A 23,484-nucleotide genomic window follows, 5' to 3' on the forward strand; every position below is an offset into this window, starting at 1 on the left:
CACACCTTTTAAGACAAATTTTTTTTTCTCTCTCCCTATCTTCTCAGCGAGCAGTAGGGAGCTGGAGAAAAGACGGCTTTAAGTAGTCCTGCTGCCTTTGACTCATTCACACAGTCAGCTTTGTGCTGGGTGTTTTCCATATGACTTTATTTCCTCTGCTGTGAAGCTTGCTGGAATGCGGACGCTGTATCAGAGTTAACATGGTCTTTTGGAGAATAGATAAGATGTACAGGGTGAGAGCTGGCGCATGCACGCGCACACACATATGCACACACATATGCACACACATGCACCTGCATGTATAAATGCTAATGGCACTGATTGAATAAACTTGTGTGAGGAGGGGCTTTCTAAACCTCAAGGTAACCAGCACTGTGTGTGTTTCCTGTAAAGCCAGTTTAACTCTTGTCCCTCTAGCTGATGGCTGCAGAGAGCAGTGGAGGAAGCTGGCAAGGTCCACGGTTGGATAATGGGATGCTGATGGTGGGATGCTAGTTCAGGTTTGCAGGATCAGTGCCTGCCCCCATCCCTAGCAGCCACAGGAGCTGTGATCCCTGTGGGCCTCCTGAAAGGGGCAAAAGTTGCAGGTTGTCATAGGTGCAGAAGGGGCTTGTCCAGGCTGTAGCACCAGGTTGCTTTCAGCCGTAATGATACATTGACTTAAGCAGGAGCCTTGGAGAAACCAGCTGCAACTAGGGTGAGGAAGTTGCACAGCAGGGAAAAGAGGTTGTGTGAAGTGGGCTCTATTTTCAATGCGAGAAAGGTGATGGGGAATATAAATGGGGTTTCTGGACTATAGGGCCCAGCCTAATCCAATGTTTTAAAACAGTTGTGTGACACCATCTTGGGGAGAGGAAAAAGCCTCCAGAGACTCCCCCAGCCTAAGGAGAATTGGTCCTGTGCCTCACTCACTTCTAGAACATTCATCTCCACATCCTTCTCCACCCAGGCAAGTGTGGCAGGGCAAAGGCAGCCTTCCGGTGAGGGAGGAGAAGGGAAGAAGAGAAAGGCAGGGAGCCCAGGTTCTTGGAAACCCGCCAAGCTGCTCACCTGGGCTAGGAAAGGAGGGTAGCAAGTCTGCGGGGGAGGGACACTCTATGCAGGGAATAAATTAACTGCAGAGGGAGAATGGGTGATGCCACTTGTCCTGCGCTAGGTGTGCTCTAGAAGAGGGTGCACAAACAGGAGCTCTGGGAGGGACTCAGTTTACAGATGTGGAAGCCGAGAGCAAAATGAGCCCTGGCAAGGCCTCTGTCAAACTAGCTTCCCTTAGACTCTCAAAGACTTCTCATTCACAATCACTCCTGATAGGAATGAACCCCCAGCCTCTGCCCTTTCCTTCAGACCCAGTAGGAGAAAGCCCATGGCCCTCTTCCCCTAGGGAATCAGGGAATTGCAGTATCATGCCACCAGCCACCAGATGTCGCTGATGAGTCGGCCTTAGAGGTAGAGGCTAATCCCCAGTATGGAAGAGGCTTCTGGGAGATTCCCAGGTGCTCCACCTCTTCCTCTGTTTCTCAAGAACTGCCCTTGGGGTGGGATGACTCGACTGAGTCTCACACATAATAGAGAGCAGATGAAGTGGTGTGATGCCTCTTGGCCCTCCATTGTCAAGTTTGGGTAAGGGAGATTGCAGGGCTTGGCGACATCCACATAGGCCCAGTTTTGGGCTCTGACCCCACAGCTACCCTCCTATTAGCCAAAGTCTAGTTCCTTGCACCACTTTGTCCCTGGCTGTTCCTTTCTGAGGCCCAGCCAAGAGGGTGTGTACTGTGTTTGCCCCAAAGGAGGGAGATGGGAAGCGGAGGAAAGGCTGGAAGTTGTGGGGAAACCCTGACCCTCCACCCCACCTTAGTCATCCCCCACACTTCCTTTCTGAAGAACTCGAGACAGTAGGGAACAGGGTGACATCTGTCTGGTGTCAGGAAACAGTGGCAGAGGACAGCTTTGGAAGGGATCTCAGGCCTAGGAGACCTGGATTTGTCGGCCTTCTTGAGACAGTTACCCAAATGGGGGAGTTCTCAATGGAGGAACTTTCCAGGGTTCACCTCTGGAATGACTTCTGCTTCTGACTCGGCTAAGACTAAAATAAGATGTCAGTCCATGGCCCAGCCTTACCCATGAGAGACTCGTGGTGTGGGGGAAGAGAGGGGATATGTCTGTTGGCGTACACCTGTGTTTCTGAAGCAAAGGGAGACCAAAGAAGAGCAGAGGTCTTGGCTGGCAGGGTGTCTTTGGGCTGGGTGGGGAATCTTGCTTTAGAGCCGGAGCAGGTTATACAGTATTTACCATCCTCACGAAGGGACGAGAGGAAGGGCAGGGCTGGGAGCGAGAGAGGGAGACAGATAAAAACAGTGGACCCCAGAGCTTGGGCCACCAGCCTTCAAGTGCTGTCAGAGGAGGTCCAGCTCTGGGCACAGCCTAGATGACCACGGACTGCAGGAGGCGGAAGCACATCATGAGGTCCAGTGGGATGGGAGGCTTCAGAAAATTTCCATCCAGCCGCAGGTAGCGCAGGTGGGGCACGTTTTCCAGATCCGAGGAGAAGTCATGGAAGGCCACTAGGTTGTTGGGGCAAATCTGGGTCCCGTTGATTTCTGTGGAGGAAAAAGGGAGAGAAGTCAGCCACAGAGGAACTGGCAGCACGGGAGAGGAGAAAGGGGATGAGAGCCAAGAGTGTGTGGGCTCCATTGTCTATCCTATTCTCTGGACAGGGTGACTCTGGGAAAGTATGACTGTAGGTCACCTGATTTCCAGAGCAGGTATGATTGTAATCATCTAATTTTCAGAGCCAATCTATTCAGTTGTAAAATGATTTCAGTTGGGGATGATCATGGAGGGGTCATTTCCTACAGGAATGGTTTATTCGAGGACTAAACAACTGAACAATAGCGTCTTTCTCTGAGCCTTTCTGGCAATGCTCTCAGAGGCGATTTTACTTCCTAGGCTGACCTTGAACTCCCAATCTTCTTGCTTCATTCTTCCCAGAGTCGGAATTACAGGCACCATGCCCAGTTGACAGAGTTTTGTTGTTGTTTGTTTTGTTTTGTCTCATGGAGTCCAAGCCTGCTTTGAACTTCTGAGTCTCCTGCCTCCACTCCTCAAGCGCCAGGGTTACACATGTGTACTGCCATGTCTGGCCTGACACTTGCCTGAAGAGGACTGAGCCTCATGCTCTGGGCTACAGTTGGCACATCAAACTCGGGACTCTGTGAGTGTTCCTTGTGGAAACTGTCCTAGCTGAACATTACAATCTTCCAATAGAATCAGAAAACAGTTTTTAGCTGTTTTATACCCTGACTATGTAGCTGCCTCTGATTCCCCGTCACAGACTTTCTAAAAGCCAAGGCTCAGATCTGGGAAGGCCTTTGTCATGACTGCTGCTGGCTTCTTTTGCAGCGGGCAGGCCAGGCCCAGGACGTAGCACTTTGTATCTCTGTTCTACTGTTAGGAGAACAGCTAGCAGTATTTCTGTGTCTGTCTGATCTACAGGTCCAGTGGCCAGAGAAGCTGATGCTGATGAGAGGGGATAGAGAAAGAAAACCTCATGCCTTTCAAGCATGATGTTCAGCGCACTCCATCCATACACGATTAAGTCATCCTACTGATTCTGTGTTAGAAGATACTGCCACCCTCATTTTACAGGTAAGGAGACATTCCATATGGGTCTAGTATCTTTTCAAGGTTACTCAGACGCAGAAAATAGTGAGGCCACAGTCAAAACTAGTGGGGTTTCTTTTTCCTTGTCTTCAATGCTAAGGACACAATGTAAGGTCTTTTGTTTGTTTGTTTGGTTTGTTTTTTTTTGTTTTTTTTTTTTCGAGACAGGGGCTGTCCTGGAACTCACTTTGTAGACCAGGCTGGCCTCAAACTCAGAAATCTGCTTGCCCCTGCCTCCCAAGTGCTGGGATTAAAGGCGTGCGCCACCACCGCCCGGCAGAATGTAAGGTCTTATGTGCACATTAGAAAGATTTCTGAACTGGGTGGTGGTGCACACCTTTAATCCAGCACCTGCAGGAGCAAGTGGATCTGTGGACTACAGATTGAGTTCCAGGACAGTCAGGACTACAGAAACCCTATCTAAGAGGAGGAGGAGGAAGAGGAGGAGGGGGGGAGGAAGAGGAGGAGGAGGAGGAGGTGGTGACGGCTGCTATACCACTGTCCCAGTAGTTGCTTCTTGTTACCTCACAGTGGTGTTCCTGAGAAAGTGTGGCTGCCCCGAACCTCTTCTCTCCCCTTTGCCCCACCTCCCCAACTCACTCTCTATGCTATTGTTGTTGAGGTACAGGTGTTCCAGCTTGTTGCTGATGGCCGGCACGTTGCTGATCTTGTTGTGAGACAGGTGGAGCACCAGCAAGTTGGAGATGTTGAAGGAGTTCTTGGGGAGCCCGCGATCTGACAGTTTGTTGTAGTTCATGCGGATGAAGGCCAGGTTGGGGAAGTCCTTGAAGTACCCGTTGGGGATGGTCTCGATCTTGTTGCTATCCAGGTAGAGCTGGTGGATGGCTTGGGGGACTTTGGGGGGCATCTTTCTCAGGATGTTGTGGGCTAGATTGAGCTGCATGAGGTTTTTGAGGCCCTGGAAGGTGTCGGCCTTGAAGACGCCGTCGCTCAGCCGATTGTGCTGCAGATCCAGGAGCAGCAGGTTCTCCAGCTTGCTGAACACTCCGGGCGGGATCCTGGAAATGAGGTTCTGGCTCAGCCTCAGCTGTTCCAAGTTCCGGGGCAGAGCTGATGGCACCTCTTCCAGCTGGTTCTTCTCCATGTAGAGGAATGCCAGGCTGGGGAGCTTCCCCAGCACTCTCTGGTCCACCTTGCGAATTCGGTTGTTGTCCAGGTTGACCCACCTCAGGCCCGTGGCATTCTGGAAAGATTCCAGAGGAAGCTCAGTGATGAAGTTGTTCTGCAAGTAAAGGTAATGGATTCGGGGTGGGATGACGGGGACCCTTCGCAGGTTTCGGCTGTCACAGTAGAGGGCTGACGGGAAGTCAGGGGGGCAGTAGCATTCCCGTGGACAGTCAGGGAAGACAGATGGAGGGCCGGGAGGAAGAGGTGGAGGCAGGTCTGTCGGCTCTGCTGGCTCGGGGGCCTGAGGAAATCTGGGTGTGGGCCTCGGCTTGGGTTTACGCCTAATCCCAGGTTTTGGTCTTGTCGGTTGGCCTTGGGCCACTGAGGCCAAGATGAGGAGAAGTGGGAGGAGCCAGAAGAAGGATGCCCTCATGATCCAGGTGATGTACCTGCAGGAAGGAGACTGGGAGTTTAGCCTCTTGTGGAAAGGTGCGTGTTCGTAGGAAGCACAGGGGTCTTGAGGCATGTTGGAAACCCTTGGTGGTGGGGTGGTGGGTGGGGGCGGGCAGGGGGTGCTCTCTCTAGCTGTAAGATGAGAAGATCGTCTCAGCTCTTGTAAGGAGAGTGCTTAAGGTCTGCCAGGAGTGACATCCAAAATCTGCTCAACACTTTTTATATCACCCCTCCCCCAAGAAAAGCTCTCCACCTTCTTCATAGGGATGCTAGGATATGGCCCAGAGTCCTAAGCAGTGGGTCTGGAAGGTTCTGTACAAATCCCACGTTCTCAAACGGTGCCTAACACTCCTGTGCACAGTCTGAGGAGGTACACTGAGAAGGGGCCCCCAAGGTGACATCTGTGTTGGCTTGAGTGGCTTTGTTCTTTAAATCTGTTATAGACAGAAATACTGAGAGAGGTAAGAACAAACACACACACACACACACACACACACACACGCACACACGAGGGTGGTTAGACACAGCATTTGAAGAAAAGAGGAAAACATTTCATTGCTATAAATGGTCTACAGTCCACCCACCATGTCCAGCTCCCACTGTGGCTGGGGGGGGGTGGAGAAGTGGCTTGAAGAGGCCAGGAGACTGACAGTGAGCACGGGACAAAAAGGCAGGAGGTGTCCTGGAAGGGAACTGCTCAGATACCAGCGCTCACCCACTCACCCTTGCTCTGTCCCCTCCCCTGCACTTGGCCCAGGGACTGCCTGTCTTTGCCAGCATGAGCCGTGCCAAGAATTCTTCCCCAGATGTAGAGGCCCTTGGGAAAATAAACAGGAAAGGAATAAAAAGACTCGGGGAAAACACTTTCCTTTCTTTGGACCTGGTATTATTGCTCCATATACTTTGGAACTGATAATGTTGGAATGGAGGCATCAGGAAGAGCTTCCCTGTAACCTCGGTGACACTGGGATCAAGAGCTGAAGACGTTTGTTGGGTGGCTCTGCTGGCTTGTGCAGTGGGAGCTAGGTTGAAAAGATCCTTCCTAGGACCTTCCAGGGCCAGCTCCCCTTTCCAGCCTGGGTTGGGAGGGGCCCAGGGAGAGGGTGTCTGTACTTTTTCTCTACAGCTCCCCACCCCTGATACTTTGTGCATCACATCAGGGTCACCTCAAATCTTCCCCACTATCGTAGCTCTCAGAACATAAGCCTCTTGGTCTTCTCAGACACAGAGTGGGCTGAAGTGTGTCCCTAGCTTGTACTCGAACCCAGTGATCATGGCCTCCATTCCCCACCTATCCCCTGAGCCTAGATCTATGTCAAATCTCCCTTTGCTTTTATTAGGAACTATCTTCTGCTTGCTTTGGTCAAAGGAAAAGAGCAGGGGGTGGCAGGATCCCCAAGGTGTGGAGCTAAATATGACAGATAACGGGCAAGCTGACAGAGTTCATCCTTAATGGGCAGAATTTAACTGTGCCTGTCCCTAAAGGTTTATGCACATTATAAACATGCTTTTACACACACACACACACACACACACACACACACACACACACACACACGGACACAGATACACACACAACTACCTCTTTGTCCCTAGCCCATACCAGTTTGTACACATCCTCAGGGCCCTATATGCATGTGTGAGCTTTATGTGTCAGCCTAGGTAGGAAGGAGGGTAGACTGGAGAAGGTGAGTCTATCCTGCCTGGTATTTCTCTCTCCTGTCTGAGGTGGGTTTCATCTCAGACAAGCCTCTTGAGGACATCTAGAAGGTCATTTTCCCTAGGCCTTCTGTGACAAGGGACCTGCAGTTAGGTTCTTGGTTTATCTGTACCAAGGCTTCTCTGAGAGGACTAAGAAGACAGCACATCCCTTGCAGCATTTAAACTTGACCTCTGTTGCCCAGCCCCACCTCACTCTGTAACTGGTGTGTTATGGATTAACATTTTAATAAAGCTTTTAATTTTCTTGAAAATAGAATAGTCGTGTTACGTAGAAATGAAGAGGGCAAAGCCTTACTATTCCAAAACATTTTAAAAGCACCAGTCTTTGCAAAACTGATTTGTTTTTATTCTCTTCTTGTTGTTCTTTTGGAATCTCTTTGCTTATAAATTTTCCAAAAGCTTGTAGGCAAAATTACGCCACCCCTGCCTGCCCTGCTATGAGAAACCTTGCCCTAAGGCCAAAATTAGGTTCGACAGAAATTTCCCAGGTTTGCTTTGTTGCCCTTGGTGCCAAAAGCACTTCCAAGGTGAAGTAATGGACACTAAGTTAGCCAAACAAAGCTTTCCGGGACATCCAGCAGAGCCTTCCCTGGAGACAGACAGCCCCGGCAGCTGGGCTCTGATGCTGGGGAAGGGGTGGGTCTCTGTTGTCCGTGTGTTGGGCAGCCCTGCCCCCGCTGCCATGGCTACCCAGTGGGAAGTACTACCTGCCTGTCTCAGACATGGGGTCCCCAGGCCTCCTTCTTCCTCCCTGAATCTGAAGTGGGAGACTTTCACTAGGCGATGAGGCTCAACCCTCTCCTCTCCCAGCCCCGGGCGGAACCAGAGATCTGTGTGCAGAGTGCACAGGGAACTGCTCATTGCCAAGGCCATTCTCACAGGCACATCCCTCTTCCTGCCGAGCCAGGCGGTCCTGGGCTTCTGGGAAGTACTCACTGCATGGCCATTCTCTCTAGCCATGCTCCCCTGCCTCAGAGCTCTAATAAGAGGCGCTGAGGCAAACTGGAGATAGCCCTACCCCAGAGGGGTTGTAGTCTCATCAACAAAGACCAGAGGCAGGGCCCTGAGCTCTTGCCTTCCACATCATTAGCTCCCTCCGGGTGGGTGGGGGTGTCTGTGCTTAAGATCTCTTATGCTTCTGAAAACATACCTCCCCGCCTCCCATTTAATTTGGATCCCTATTGGGCCCTGTTCACCGTCAATCAATGAGTACTCGTTGACTACGCCCCTCAGAAAGACTACATCTCTCAGAAAGCTGCTGGCTTTACCCAAACCCAGTTCATGCTCTGTATTTAGAAGTCTTTCTTAAAAGAGTTTACAATTCAAATTTCGGTTCTGACAGCGTGGATCTGGGCTTGAATCCTGCCTCTGCCTCTCTCTCCCCTTGGGCCCCAGGATTGACATCTGTATGAGGATGGGATGAGCTCACACATCTGAAGGCACGATCCAGAAACAAGACTCTGGAAATGGCAGGGACAATGTGTTTACAGAAGAGCAGGTTCTGGGAGAGGCTCCCTGAATTTAAAGTGCGGAAGTCCTCTTTCCCACCTGTCCTGTTTATGTGTTGTAAGAGCCCAGGGACTGTCAATGTTTGGACTCCTCCAGCGTAAGGCTGAGGTGCTGTGGGCCAATAAAGCCCAGGGTGAGGGGTTCTTCAAAATGCACAGCATGAACTGGGGTTGGGCAAAGCTCTCCTAGTTGTCGGATGTTAGTGGCACAAGCAACTTTAAAATGCAGTGTAGGTCAAAAAGTGCTAAAGCCAAGTTTAACACTTTTGCAGAGTAAACACCATATTCCGGTTTGAACAGGAAGAATGTAAACAGAATGGAGGTTGTATGGTTTTAGGGAAGGAGTCTGAAAGAACAGGCTTCCCATTCAGGGGAATGGGGAAGAAATCAGATGGACAGTCAGGTGATCTCTGAAAACTCACTGCCCTCTTTATCCACCTTTCTGCCTCTCTCCCTACCACCTTTAATCCTTGATGAAAGCCAAGAAGAATCCCTGTGATGCTGAATATGGCTATAGAGACAGATCCCACCCTGCAACTTGTGTTAGCTCGGGACTACTACACAAGCCTCAGTCTCCACATCTAAAAAACAGGCTTGCTGACCAAGTTTATTTTGGAGGTGCTAAAACCAGGGTTCTGTGCATATTATACAAGCATTCTACCACCTAGCTGCAGCCCCAGTCTGGATGCTGGAAGGGTTAAAATAGTTGATGTGCAAAGTGATTGCTCAGTGTGTATCCAGTGGTTGTTGGTACCACTCTGAAGTAATGGTTTTCCCCCCACCATCAGACTGCTTGGTTAACATCCTTCATTTCCCTACTGCTGGAGAAGAAGGGGTCCTTCTTACAGTGTAGGTACTCAGAGAAACTTCATTCCCTGTGTGGCTCAGAAGACTACATTGGACATTCAGTGTCAACTGATTGGAACTCCCCAGACACCCGTGCAAAGCCCGCTGTGTGTCTCCATCCTGACTTACTAACCCAGCTCTCCGCTTTCTGCAGAGGTGGGGACACTGGCTGGCAAATGGAAATCTCTCTTTTCAGCTGGTTGTGGCTTCTTCTGAGATCTAGGGCTTCTCCTTGTCTTTGTGGTTGTGGTTGTGGTTGTTGTTGTTGCTGTTGTTGTTCCTTCTAGCCTTGAGGTGCTCTCCTCAAGGAAGGTGAGGGTGGATAAGGGACATTATCAACTCGTCTGTCCTCTGAGAGAGTCAAATGGGACAGACCTGTGGGGTACGGGGAGAGAGAATCTAGAAGGGATGGTTGACAGCTAGTACTAGCTCTTGGGTACCTGGGACAGGTAGCTTAGCAGGTAAGAGGAGATAGACTAAGGTAGAATGTTCTTTGTAGAATGTTCCCCCGAAGTATGGTTGCCTAGTATGGATGATGTTAGTAATCACAAGAGAGTGCCTTGTTCCCTCCTGCAGTGGCTCTCAGCCCTCACTGTCAAGACTGCAGGGGCTCCTTTTTGAGGACACCACATAGCCCTTTATGTGAATCCCAAGGGAGTTAGGGGAGTCTCAGGATGTATTAACACAGCTCTGGACCTCTTGGGTTCTGTTTGATGGGTCTGTAATGAGTGTCTGTCCCTGTTTTACTAAAGCTTCCATATTCCCTGCCTACTGCTCAGGGCCCTCTGAGGATCAAGTAGTGCCCCCCTTCTTACTGCCATGGGGCCCCTCTATTGCAGGAGAGGGGGGAGCTGTGCAAATAAGACTCCCAGGTTCCCCTCCCTGCTTCCTCTACTTCAAGCCCCCTTACCAGCTGACTGGTCAGGATAATCTCAGAATAACTTCAGAGAGAAGAGTGTTTCTGACTATGTAGTGTGTGTGTGTGTGTGTGTGTGTGTGTGTGTGTGTGTGTGGAACTGTTAACTCAGGAGTTAGGGCCTCCAAGGCTTGCAGGCAAGCTTGACTTCTTTTTGTAAGAGCCAAGTGGTTTGGGGAGGGAGACAGGAATTCGGGCTGCTGAGAGGATACTGTGTAGGCTGGAGGGCCACTTTTCTCTCCCTTCTGCCTGATTAAGTTCAAAAGAAAGAAATTTTCAAAAAAAATCACTTGATTGTTCATATCCTCCCTGACCAGCCAAGGCGTGATTGTCTTTTGGCTCTGTCATCTCAGAAGGAAAACGCTGTCTCTGGTCAGGCAGTTGAGGAGGCACGTGAGAGAGTAAGAGACAAAACCCAGTGTGTGTGTGTGTGTGTGTGTGTGTGTGTGTGTGTGTGTGTGTCTGTCTGTCTATCTTTCTGTCTGTCTTCTGCAGTGCATGGTAATACATGAAAGGTGTAGAGAATTCGGTTCTAGTGTCCAGTTCCCATGGCAACACCTGCTCTGTTCAAATTCTGTGTGCGACACAGCTCTGTGTGCTCCACAAACATCTGCACTTAGAAAGTTTAACTTCAGCAGCAAGCAAACGCTAGGATGCAGGATGTTGGAGAGACAAGAGAGTGTCATCAGGAAATGAGGAAGGCTACATCTGAACTCTTTAGAGAGGAAAAATGAGAAGGAAGAAGGCCAGGAGGGAGGAAAGAAAGATTGGACAGAGCTAGAGAGAACCCCTGGAGGAAGGAGCCTTCTAGTCTTCTCCCCCACTGCCTGAACTTACCTGCACACACCTGCCTCTCCTCTGGACTCTGGGGCACTCTTCTGTTCCTCCCCACCCTTTGCTGGAGCTGTGGCAGCAGAGAGCCAGCTAGAAGTTCTGGTCTCCCAGTTGGTGCGTGTCTGCGTGTGTCTGCCTGACTTTTCTTCTACCAGATCCTATTGGGGTGGGGAGGTTAGTTTGGGGAGGGAGGGGCAGATCAGAGGGGGGAGGGCAGGGAGGAGGAGGGAGCAGAGGAGAGAGGGAGGGAGCTTGGGAAAGGAGAGATGACAACAATAAAGTCTTTATTTGGCAGCCAAAACTCCACAGACCTCATCCACACCCGATGCCCGCTAACGGCTCACTTTTAATAATGTTTCCTGCTGCTGCTGCTGCTCTGGAGAGGGACCGTTTGACCCGTGTTTGGAAACTAAGCCAAATCAAGAGAGGAAAGCACTTGGCAAGGCCTCTGCTTCTGTGCAGGCAGGGTGGGGTCGCTGGGTCCAGCCCTGGCCACTTGAGTTTCTAACAAGCGCCTTACTTCCCTGATGTCAATTCTTCAACTCACTGAGGAGCCACGAGACACTTTTCAGAGCATACACAGTGACAATATTTCCCTATCACAGCCCAGAAGCTTGCTAAGGGAGTGGAGACTCACTGTGCAGTGGGCTGATATAAGAGGTAACTACTGGTTTGGTGGCCACTCTGGCCTGAGGATCACACAGCCAAATTAAAGCAGGTTTCCAATTGTAAATCCGCAAGCCATTGTTCCTAGTTCCTGAGGACAGTGTTGGGGCTTTTCCTCCAGCTTTGTGTCACACACTCAGGTGAGGTTTGGGGGCTGTGTGGTCATCCCACAGAAACAGGATGATGCCAGGCTCCCCAATGCATATCCACTTCCTGGAAACCAATTCAAAAGTCTCTGTTATCTGAACAATGACCCCCACCCCCGTCCCCATCTGAAAAGTCAGGCACACTTGGCTTTAAGGTGCATTCAGTACAACTTCTGGCTCAGAACCTAAGGGAAACACTTACTCAGTCACCATTAGGTCATCAGAGACCTACAAAGCCCACAAGGGACTCTTGTCACTGTCCCCTAACTCTCAAAGTCCCCGGCTCTTCCACTCACAGGAAATAAAGTGTGTTCTTAGGCAAGTCACTTGATTTTGAGATGCCCCTATTTCTGTGTCTGTGTCTCAGGTAAGACCGTGGAGCTTCAGAAGGGATTGTAGGGAATCCTAGCCAGCGTAGAGATATAAATGTCACTCACTGCCTGTTTACCTGCCTTCTTGCTATCACAACCCCCAAAAGCCTGTGCTGGAGGGAGTTGTAGGGCCTTGCTTGTGTTAGGTCAGTGCTCTACTGTGGGGCCATGGACTGTGAGCCTGTTCCTTGGTCGAGCTAAAAGTTTGAAGCCCCAGAGACCCTGAAGGGATCTAAGGAGTTTTGCCTGTTCCCAGGCACCAGGCCCCTGTCACCAGCCTCAGCCTCCCTCCTCACCCCCATAGATTTGTGGCCATCAGTCACTTGGGGGCAATGCCCCAAGCCCTTCCACATGTAGATGAGGCATCCTTAACATCTCAGACCAATTTAATAGGAAAAGAGATGTGATCTGTGGCCACTTAGGCTCAAGGCAGAGATCTCCATGCTAATGAAATACCTAGAGGCCCAGAGGGCATGGCCAGTAAGATTCCCTTCCCAGATGCTCCTCCCTGCAAAAGGTATTTAATCTCAGGCCTGCCCTGAGAAGTGGGGTATGGTTTTACACATTTACTTTCCACCATGACAATAAATGGTTTGGTCTCTTCAGACATGGGGAGCCATGGAGAAGGCCTTTGCCTACAGAGCCACTGTCTAATCTCCCATAGAAGGCCTCTCGGTGCTCCCTGCCACAACCACCACCAATCCTGCCACCCATGAAGCCAAGTGGGACTAGCTGGAGCTCCTCTTCTGCCCCCCTGTTCCCTGGACCTGGCCTAGATCCAGCCCTCAGGCCCCCACTCTGTTCTCAGCTCTTCTGGGACTTCCAGGAGCACCTAGATGTCCAAGAGCCTGAGAACCCCATGGACCCTGACTTGTCATAGGCTCGGGCACCCCCAAGCCAGCTCCAGCTTTCACAGGTCTCAGACTCCCAGTGCCTCCCCGCATCCCACACCCGCCTGGCCCACAGCCCTACACTCTACCACTGAGCCGTGCCCATAGCCTTCAGATACACACAGGAGGCCATCACATCATCACCTAACACCCAGATCAACAGTTACCACCTCATGCTAGTGTGGTGGCTACTGCCAGTAATCTCAGCACTTAGGGCCTGAGGCAGGAGAATTGCTATTAGTTTGAGGCCAGCATGGAAAACTGAGTTAGACATTCTCAAACCAAAAAAAAAAGTAACTACTAAGTAAATAAATAATAACCGTGCCCTCATGCCAATTTTGTTTCTACTGTGCCCATTCCCACAAACCCTGCAGTTATGTTTTGGAGTGTTCTTACTTTTATTTTATCTTATTTTATCTTTTAGCTAGGGCAGGAACCTCCCCACTCCACACAGTGGCCAGCCCCTTTTACTGCCTTAGCTTAGAGTCAGGGCCTCACCTTCTTTTTACATGGTGCCTGCATCTTCCCGTCATTGGAGACACCTGAGATAGCCAACCTATCTTTCTACTGTCTTTGACAGAGGATAGAACAGTCTCCAGATTGGGGACAGAGGCCTGAACTGCTGAGACCTGGCTGTCACTTTCCCTCTGTAACTTCGCAAACTCGAGGTTATACTAACTGACCTTTGAAGTCACTTCCAACATTGTAAAATGATGTGGTATTGAGACTCATGGGTTAAAATGTCAGCTCTGCTCCTTTCTTGATAGCTGGCAAACAGATTTGACCCTCGGTTTCCTCAGGGGTATGTATTAAAATAACCCCATCTTCCTCCTTGCTTATCCCCAGGATCCAGAGAGGCTTTTGGGAAGCAGGGGCTTGGGAGCATAACTCATCCACACAGCCGAGGCTTCTCCAGAGTGAGCATCCTCAGCTCTCGCTGTGTTGGAAACACACAGCAGGTGACAAATTTATCTCTTCCTCCTGTAGCACTTAAAGCACTGCTGGGGTTGCTGGGGGATTGTGGGAAATGTAGTACCCAGGCTTCAGCCACCAGGGGAAACCTGGCGCATGGCTGGTAGAAGGAGGAGTGGAAGGGCAGACCTAGGAGAGAGATGGCCCCCTACTGCGGTGGGTTTCAGCTGCTTTCCTGGAGACTTTGCCTGCCCACCCTCACCGCCATCAGTCTGGGGCTCACTGTTCTTTCACCCTCCTGGTAACGGCTGCCTTGGCTGCTGCAGCAAGCGCTACAGCCAGAGAAGAAAGGGTTGATTGTGGACATGACACCCTATTCCCTGGAGCACAGAGAAGAGGGGCCCAGCCTCCCACCTCCCACTGCCAGGAAGGGCAGGGTAGGCATTAGGGGTTTTGGCTCAGACCTCAGCATGGTCACTAGGTCCCACAGAAGCTGGCCAACCTTCACCCCTCACAGAGGCTCCCAGGCTAGAATGCACAGCAGGGGAGAGGCTGTGGGAATCTTGGGGCACCCATCCCTCTGTCCAGCTGGGGGGTCCTGGGCTTCTGCTGGGAAGAGACAGCAGCCTATACATTGTTGGGAACCCACAGCACCCACCAAGGGTTTGGCACATCTGGGTGCTCAATACAGGGCCTGTTTTATTACTATTAAGAGGGCTAAACAAGGACAGTGTCTATCATTCACTTTTTATAAAAACTGTTTTAAAAAATGTGTCATAATTCTCTTGATTGGAATCTCAAAGGTATAGGAGCCATGTGGGTCCATGGCCTATGTCCTTACCACCCAGGTTCCTCCAGGAGTTTCTTTGCCCCTCCCCACTTCTCTGATTCTGAGGATCCTAGGCTGGCCTACACTTGGCAAGCAATCTATCCCAGAGCTACATACACTCAGCAAGCAATCTATCCTAGAGCTACATACACTCAGCAAGCAATCTATCCTAGAGCTACATCTCTAACCTGCTTTTTTACTTATAAATTTCTTTTTGGTTCAAGATAGGGTCTCACTAAGTTGCCTAGACTGCTCTTCAACTGTGTTCCTTCCATACCCTGCTGAGTAGCTGGAATCACAAGTCTAAGCCCCAGGCCTGGATGCTGCTCAGAGCTGTTCCTCCCTTTGCCATCCTTTGTTGCAGTTGGCAATTAACCTTTCCTCAAATCGACCCCGGCTGCAGCAGTGGCAGTGGTGATAAGTTCCTCGATACCCACCTCACTGTTCTGGGTTTCAGAATAAAAGACACACACACACACACACACACACACACACACACACACACACTCACACTCACTCACACTCACTCACACTCACTCACACACTCACACACACACACTCTCACACTTACACTCACACACACACACACTCTTACACACACACACTCACACACTCACTCACACACACACTCACTCACACAACTCACTCACACGCTCACTCACACACACACTCACACACACATACACACACTCACTCACTCACACACTCACTCACACACACACACTCACACTCACTCACACACACACACACTCACACACACTCACACACACACACTCACTCACATACTCACTCACACACACACTCACTCACACAACTCACTCACACGCTCACTCACACACACACTCACACACACACACACACTCACTCACACTCACACACACACTCACACAATCACACACACACACACACACACTCACACACACACTTACACAGCCTTACATTTTAATATGCCTTGAGCAGCTCAGAGGTTGGGCCACTCCCAAACCTCCATGGGGCTAACACACTCCCCTCCAACATTCCTGGGTTATTACTTACTAAAATCCATATTCCATCTTTGTTGCCCTAGACCCCTGGGTCGGTCTTTCGTGGCTCTTACATGTTGACTGTCTATGTGTCTGTACTTCTCAGGCATGGCTGCTACTCCTTTTCTGGGATGGCCATCCTATCTTTCCCTCTCTGTCTTGGTCCCTTGCTCAGGCATCCTAAAGTCCTGCCTTTGTCTTCCTTCCCAGCCACTGGCTATCGGCAACTTTATTTACCAATCAAAACCCACTGCTTGCAGGGACCCTCAGCATCTTACATGTGAATTCTCATGCAATTTGGGAACCCAATTACAATACAAGAGTTAGACCAAATTCACACTTCTCCCCTTTTTGTCCATTAAAAGGGCCTTTTTCCCCCTCAGAATATAATGAACATAGTAACAACAGTTATATAAACTATAAGGTCTGATATACACTAATAACACATAGTGCATCAATTTTGTCAATTTAGGTGCATCACTCTATCATCCATCCTAACTTAAAGAGTTTACAATTCTCTACCAGAATCACGTTTTGACTTTAACTTGTATTACCACCTGAAAACCATCTTTTTACATCTAGATCATCTTCCCAAAACTTAAGCAATTTGTCAAGACAGCTGACTGCCTGGAGAGTTCCTTCTTCCTCAGAATGTTAGAGCATCAGTCTTCAGCTTTCTGGCCCAGAACCATTTGACAGACCTTAAGTGAAGCAGGAATTATGAAGGACTAGCTTGCCCTGTATTGGCAGGGTTAAGCTGTCGACTATCCCACATTGTATATCATTTCTTAGACGGTATTTTTGTCTGTAGATGAATTAGGGCAATTCTTGTTCAGTGGCTATCTTGATACAACTGGAACAACTCTATATGGAGGTAATGATGGTCAATATCTTGTTGATTCCATGAAGGGAGTATGGTCAAGAGCAGACATGTCTCTCAGTCAAAAATTCTATTAATAATGAAATGATGCTAAATGTCATATTCTATAGATTTGTGATGCTCTTGAAGACTATATATAGTATATCTCAACTGCTAAACCTTGACTACTCTTAGCTATTTCTAATTAAATAATATTGAAAACACTTTATTATAACTAAATTAGAATCTAATATAACCATTAGTTGCTATCTGGCCCTTGCACTTAATTATCTGGCACTTGCTTTACTTAATCATTCTAAACAGTTTATAATAACAGCTATTAGAATGACTGGGTCTAGACCTTGGTTTTTTTGTTTGTTTGTTTTTGTTTTTTCGAGACAGGGTTTCTCTGTGTAGCCCTGGCTATCCTGGAACTCACTCTGTAGACCAGGCTGGCCTTGAACTCAGAAATTCACCTGCCTCTGCCTCCCAAGTGCTGGGATTAAAGGCGTGCACCACCATGCCCGGCTAAGCCTTGCATTCGTAAATGAGTTGCATAGGCACAAGAGTAACAATATTAATTTCATATTTTGTATCAAGATATAAAGATTTATACCAATGAAAACCTTAGACCTGTATCAATATGTACATCTATACTAATGTAAAAAATTATAACCTTAATTTTGCATCAATTATAAAGATTTCTACCAATGTAAGATTATGACTATACAATGCTTTAAGAATAAATTTAATGTCGGGCAGTGGTGGCACACACCTTTAATCCCAGCACTTGGGAGGCAGAGGCAGGTGGATTTCTGAGTTCGAGGCTAGCCTGGTCTACAGAGTGATTTTCAGGACAGCCAGGGCTACACAGAGAAACCCTGTCTCAAAAACAAACAAACTAACAAACAAACAAGAAAAAATTTAGTAATCCATCCAATATATCTAATTTTTTAAATAATACTATTCTATTCTCCCTTTTGGTCTAATTAGATTTGGTCTAATGCTGCTTATATTATGTTAATTTGGTCCCCAAAATTACATGAGACTCCTCACATCTATACATAAGATACTGAGGGTCTCTGTTCCCAGTTGGTTTTGATTGGTTAATAAAGTTGCTAGTGGCCAGTGGTTGGGCTGGGAGACAGAGGCAGGACTTTTAGGATTCCCAGGAAAAAGGACTGAGGAAGGAGCAGGAAAAGGGTTAGTTTCTGGGAAAGGAGTAGCTGCCAGGCCTGAGAAGTAAAGGACAGAGAGACAGCCACATGTCAGGGCCAGGGAATAGCAGCCCTGGGGCCCCAACTGGATCTAGGACAACAACGATGGAATATAGATTTTAGTAAGTAATACCTCAGGAATATTGGAGGGGAGGTATTAGCCACGTGGATGTTTGGGAGCGGCTCAGCCATGGAGCTGTTTATGGCATTAAAATATAAGGCTGTCTGGTGTATGTCTTTCATTCGAGAACCCAGAACATTGAGGCAGGTAGAGAAGAATGAGTGGCCACCACCGTGTCGATTAGAGAAGAGACTAATTAACAACTCCTACAATCTTTCTCTTCCTCTTCCTTCCATTTTCTCCCCTCCTCTTCCCCCTCTTTCAGCTGCTCTCCCTGCCCTTTCCTCTTCCTCTCTTCCCTTCTTCCTCTGTTCCCCCCCCCAACCCCCTCCATCCCTACCTTTTTAGAGACAGAGTTTCTCTTCATAGTCTAGGCAGGTTGCAATCCTCCTGTTTCAGCCTTCTGAGTTGCTGGCTAGGCAACATGAGCACCTGCTTTTGATCTTTCAAATTTTCCCTCCCAGGATGCTTTGCCAGTTACCCCATGTTGGCAGCCACAGTTCTTTCTCTGTGTTTCTCCTCCCCCAAATTCATTTAACCACTGCCTCCTGACAGACATTTGGGCTCTTGATTATTTCATTGTTGTTATTTTGAGACGGGATCTCATGGGGCCTATTATGGTTGGTTTGAATGCCAATTTACTATACACTAGAATCACCTGGAGAGGGAGCCAAGCCTGAAGAACTGTCCCCAATGCTTTAACTAATGCAGGAAGACCCACCTTGATTGTTGGCAGTGCTTCCTGGTGGCAGCCCAGTTTAAAAGGGCACCCAGAGGGAAATTGTCTCTCCTGTTGCTCGTGTGGCCTTCTGTCTTGCTAAGTTGCTTTATTCTGTTGCTGTTGCTGCTGGTTCCTTCTCTGATGTCAGATCAGCCTTCCCAGCCTTCTGTTGTGGACTAAGGAAGCTTTCAGGTTTCCAGAGCCAGATAGGGAGTGCTGAGGCACCCCGCTTTGAGGACTGAGCCTCATTGCCAGCCCACAGTTAGAGAAAGCCACTGTGGGGTTACTTTAGCTGTGGAGGCCCAAGCAGCTCTCAGGTGTGATTTGGTTGTTATTACTATTTTAACGTAAAATGATTTAATACATTCTTTAATGTATATAAATTCATCCCATAGTGCCCGTTTCTCCAGAGAATGCTAATTAGTATATAACCCAAGCTGGCTGCATGCCACGATGTAGCCAAGGATGGCTTTGAACTCCTGATTATCCTGCCTCCCCTCCCTTCCAAATGCTGGCATCAGAGTTGTGTTCCACCGTGCCTGGCTTGGGCCCCTGACTTTGAGGTCATCAGTCCTGGGCTTGGAGGCTGACATGTATGGTACCAGTCCTGTTTCCTGCTGCTTCTCCAGGATGAGGAGGTACCCTTGGGCTATTCAGGTCCCTTCTGAGTCTGTGTGCCCATGTACAGGTATTAATTATAGTTCATCAGCTCATCAAGCAAATAACCTTGCCCCGTTACTTACCCTTCCTCTACAGTATTGGGACAGAGAACTTGTTTTAGCATAGCGGCAAAAGTTCCATGTTGTCTTTGTGTCCCCGCTCTGGGCTCATCTGCTGGACCAGGCGGGGATGGCTATGGTGAGTCTGCTCCTGGCCAACCCTGCTGTGATACTCACCCGGCCTTGGTCTAGCTCAGCAGTTCTTTGATCCCTTCCTGGAAAGTTGTTTGTAAGGGACAGAAACCCTCTGCTGGGTGATCATTTCCTTTTGAAAGAAGTTGTATCCCTTGCTGCCTGTTGTTTTGTGAGAGAGAAGGCTGCTGGTCTCTCTTGAGCCCTACTGATCTCCCGAATTCTTCTTTACTCAGTCCCCAGCCTGGAAGTTTTCTTAACTCCCTTAATTCTGGCCAAGACACCAGTCTATATCCAGAACCCGAGGGCTTTAGCTTGTGGAAAATGGGGCCAAAGGCACGTTGTAGGCTGTTTCCACTTCCTTCTCCCCACAGACCTCTCTGCTTATTTCAACAGCAGGAGGTGGGGGAAAGGCCAGGAGGGAAGAGGTAAGCATTCCATAGTTCCTGGTATGAGGACAGGCAGGATAAGGATCTCTAAGTCCCCTTCCCCTGGCTGTAAACTGTCCCATCAGTCCTGCAAAGATAGCAGGGTAGAATTGGTAAGACACACACACACACACACACACACACACACGCACACCTGGGAACCTGAGGCTGTCCCAGCAAAGCCTGCCCAGCTGCCATGGCTGGACAGCAGCCTAAGTGAGCTACGTTCTGAGCCCCGGACCCTCAGGAAGCCAGGCTCAGGTGGATGATGGCATTCTACATGCCAAGGTAAGCGCCTTCCAGGTTCCTGGATGCTCTGACTGTACCCTTACACTCTTGTCTAATGTAGCAAAAGTCCTGAGTCACAGCAGTAACAGATGCCTAACTCTAGTATTCAGTCAGGTCCTGGTGTTATGCTGAGCTGGCCTGCTTTGTTAAACTGCTCTATGCCTCAGAGTCACGGATTGACTGCCTCACAAGGGCATGGTGCAGGTCAATGACAAGACCGTGGTCAGTCCCTAGACATGTTTTGGTCAGCTATGTCTCATGTCACAATCTAGGGGGGCAAGAGCAATGCAGCTGTGTCAAAGACTATGATCCATGACTTGGGGGTCCTCATACCTGCCAGGAGCAGCAATCCTAGAAAGTCCTCTCAAGAGTCCGTGCATGGTGAGTGCCTCCCAGTCCTCTGCACGCATGCTCCAGAGCTACAGCCCAGTAGAACAGAGCTCACTAGACCTATTGCCCAGATACTTTGTATCTAGTCTATACGTTCAAGGTCACACACCCAGTGAGAGCAGATACATCACCTGCACCTGAGCATCTGCTCTGCCTGCTCATGTGTGCCATACAGCCATGGTATGTGTAGCGGTCTAAACACACCTCTGTGCCCCAGGGCTTGCTTGGGCTAGCGGGAGTTTTCTATTCTTGTTAGTCTATTAACACACCATCTATACGCATGCACGCATGTGTGTGTGTGTTGCTCACCTGTGTGCAGAGGTAAGAGCAGGATGTTGGCTACCTTCCTCTATTCCTCTCCACATTATTGCCTGGAAGCTAGGACTCTCATTGAACCAGAAGCTCACCATTTGGGCTACGCTGGCTGGCTAGCAAGCTCTTGGGATCCATCAATGCTAGAGTCACAGCATGCCCAGTCTCTTACATGGGTGCTGGGGGTTTGAACTCAGGTTCTTGTGCTTGCAGAGTAAAGCTCTTACCCACTGAACCATCTCCTTTGCCCCACATACTTTTTGTCAATATTGAAAAAGAATCTTCACATTGGAGTCTGTGAAAAGCAACTGACAATCTAATTCCAGATTCTCCTCCTTAAGTGGATGTGACAGGAGAGCCTGTTATTGGTCTTCTACAGTATGCCTAGACCCCTGCTCTGTCAGGGTCTCTCCCCTGACAGAGAGACCCTGGCTTTAAGGCTGCTGTGTCTCTCCTGCTAGGGCACCATCAGTCCCCCCATCTTGTCAGCAATTCTTAAGTGGTGAGCCAGGCCAGGACATCTTTTTGTGACTCTCTGTCCCTGTGGTCATGGTTCTGAGCCTCCAGGACAGGTGCAGCCTTCCCTGAAGCCCACCCTGCACATGCCCACTGGGGCACATCTGAGGGTTTGCTTATGAGGTGCTGGAGATAGAACCCGGGCTTCACGTGCCAGGAAAGGTGGCAACACTCACACCAGACCTGTGTTTGAGAGTCCATCATAACCCATGGTTCTGATTTGTCTCCTTGGCTGTGAATCTTAGACCACAGAATCTAGGATGAACTCCTGTTAGGTCCTTGGCCTGCCTTACCAGCACCTTTTCCAACTCTAGACAGCAAACAGTGGCTGTGCCACAGAGCACTCCGGACTACCTCCCCTGCAAAGCCTTTGCTCACCTTTCCTTCTTCAGTCTAGAAGGTCCTTCATCCCCCAGTGACACTTCTTCCAGGACATTCTTCTCATCCCAGGGTATCAATGACCCCTCAGAGCCTTCGTGTGTTCCAGCTTGACCCTAGTGGGTGCTATCTAAACCCTGTACCATTCCCTATAGCTGCTCTCCTCTCTATCTTGGTTACCAGATTCCATGGCTGCTGCTAAGCCTGTTTGGCTATTTGGGGACCCAGAGCCAGCTCAGATCTGACATTCATCAGGTTCTGAGTCTGAGTCCTGATCTCTGCCCAGCAGTACTTGGGCAGCAAGCCTTGGAAGGGCAGAATTGGCTTCCCTCTTGTGTGTTGTTTTCGGGAGTTGTTATAAAGCATCCTTTTTATTTTTTTGCTGTTAGTTTCTCACTCTCATCTTTTATGACCCAGCAAATATGTTATTTCCTCAAATATAAATCTGACTGTGTGGGTCCCTTGCTTAAAATTCTGTAATATCTCTCAGTTGTTTACAGAATGAAATCGAATGCCTTGGTCCTTGCTGTCTGAACCAACATTCCTGTCATTCTCTGAAAACCAGACTTTTGGGAATCGTGATCTCTGGATTTTCACATCTTTGGGCCTTTTCCCGATCTGAGTTTCCATGGCCCTTTTCTCCTGGTCTCCATCTGAGGAACTGGTATTCACCCTGCAAAGCTCAACTCAAGCCTCCTTTGCATGTCTGCAGGACCTACAAGAAACCAACCCAGCTCCTGGCAATAACAGTGAGATTAGAGACTCTTGTAAGTGCTTATTCCAAACAAGAACTTCACAGTCTGTCGGTACATTTAGCTCCCATATCCCCAGGAGAAGGGCTCAACTCACCGCTACTTTGAACACAAGGAAACAAAAGGCAGAGTGTCACAGTAGTTAGGAACTGACTGTCTCTCATACAGAACTTGACAAGGGTGGACTGAACCCAGGCAGGCTTCCTGAGTCCCTGCTGTCTCCAATGTTCTGATAAACATGTACAGAATAAATAAATAGTAATACATCTGTCAGCTAGGCCCAGTGTGCTTTAGAAACCCTGCTGTCTGGTGGTCTCCTTCCACCCATCTTTTACACACCTCTCAATGTCATCTGCTCTGTGGTTCTCCTGAAACAAAAGATCATCTCTTCAGCAGGTATCATCTACCCTTGCCCACCCCTCCCTCTCACGACCACAGCCTCTTTTCAGGATGCTTCTCTTTCCTTTGGCCTGTTTGTCCAGCTCTGCTGTCCCAATTGGTCTCCAGCAGAGCCCGCCCTCTGACCTTGAGTGCCACAGGGCATGTTCTGACCCAGGTCACAGTGCTATGTCTGAGGCTGTGAGCTTTCCCATGACTGCGCTGCCTAAAGGGTTGGCTCCAGCTAGAGCGAAGAGGAAACCAGGAATGTCGTTGCTGGCAGGCCACGGCAAGTTCAGGCTGCCTGCAGGTCAGGCTCCTGCTCCTCCTCCAACCTCCAGGCTCACAACAGCCACTGCAGAGCGTGGAG

General features: G+C 49.3%; 1 protein-coding gene across 4 annotated transcripts; it reads right to left on the bottom strand.

Annotated features, from left to right (window-relative positions):
• Positions 1 to 119: 119 nt before the first annotated feature.
• Prelp (proline arginine-rich end leucine-rich repeat) lies at positions 120 to 19,918 on the bottom strand. 4 transcript variants are annotated; one of them, NM_054077.4, is made up of 3 exons: positions 11,071 to 11,217; positions 4,261 to 5,237; positions 120 to 2,597 (listed from the first exon to the last, which is right to left on the bottom strand). In NM_054077.4, exons 2-3 carry the CDS (start codon positions 5,219 to 5,221, stop codon positions 2,422 to 2,424), a joined length of 1,137 nt encoding a protein of 378 aa, NP_473418.3. In that variant the 5' UTR covers positions 5,222 to 5,237; positions 11,071 to 11,217; the 3' UTR covers positions 120 to 2,421. The 4 variants fall into 4 exon arrangements, with proteins under 4 accessions (NP_473418.3, XP_006529147.1, XP_006529146.1 ...); XM_006529084.4 differs by lacking the exon at positions 11,071 to 11,217 and adding an exon at positions 19,718 to 19,918 and having other exon boundaries at positions 124 to 2,597; XM_006529083.3 differs by lacking the exon at positions 11,071 to 11,217 and adding an exon at positions 19,565 to 19,699 and having other exon boundaries at positions 124 to 2,597.
• Between the last annotated feature and the right edge of the window lie 3,566 nt (positions 19,919 to 23,484).

This window comes from Mus musculus, chromosome 1 (genome assembly GCF_000001635.26).
Source record: "Mus musculus strain C57BL/6J chromosome 1, GRCm38.p6 C57BL/6J".
NCBI lineage: Eukaryota > Metazoa > Chordata > Mammalia > Rodentia > Muridae > Mus > Mus musculus.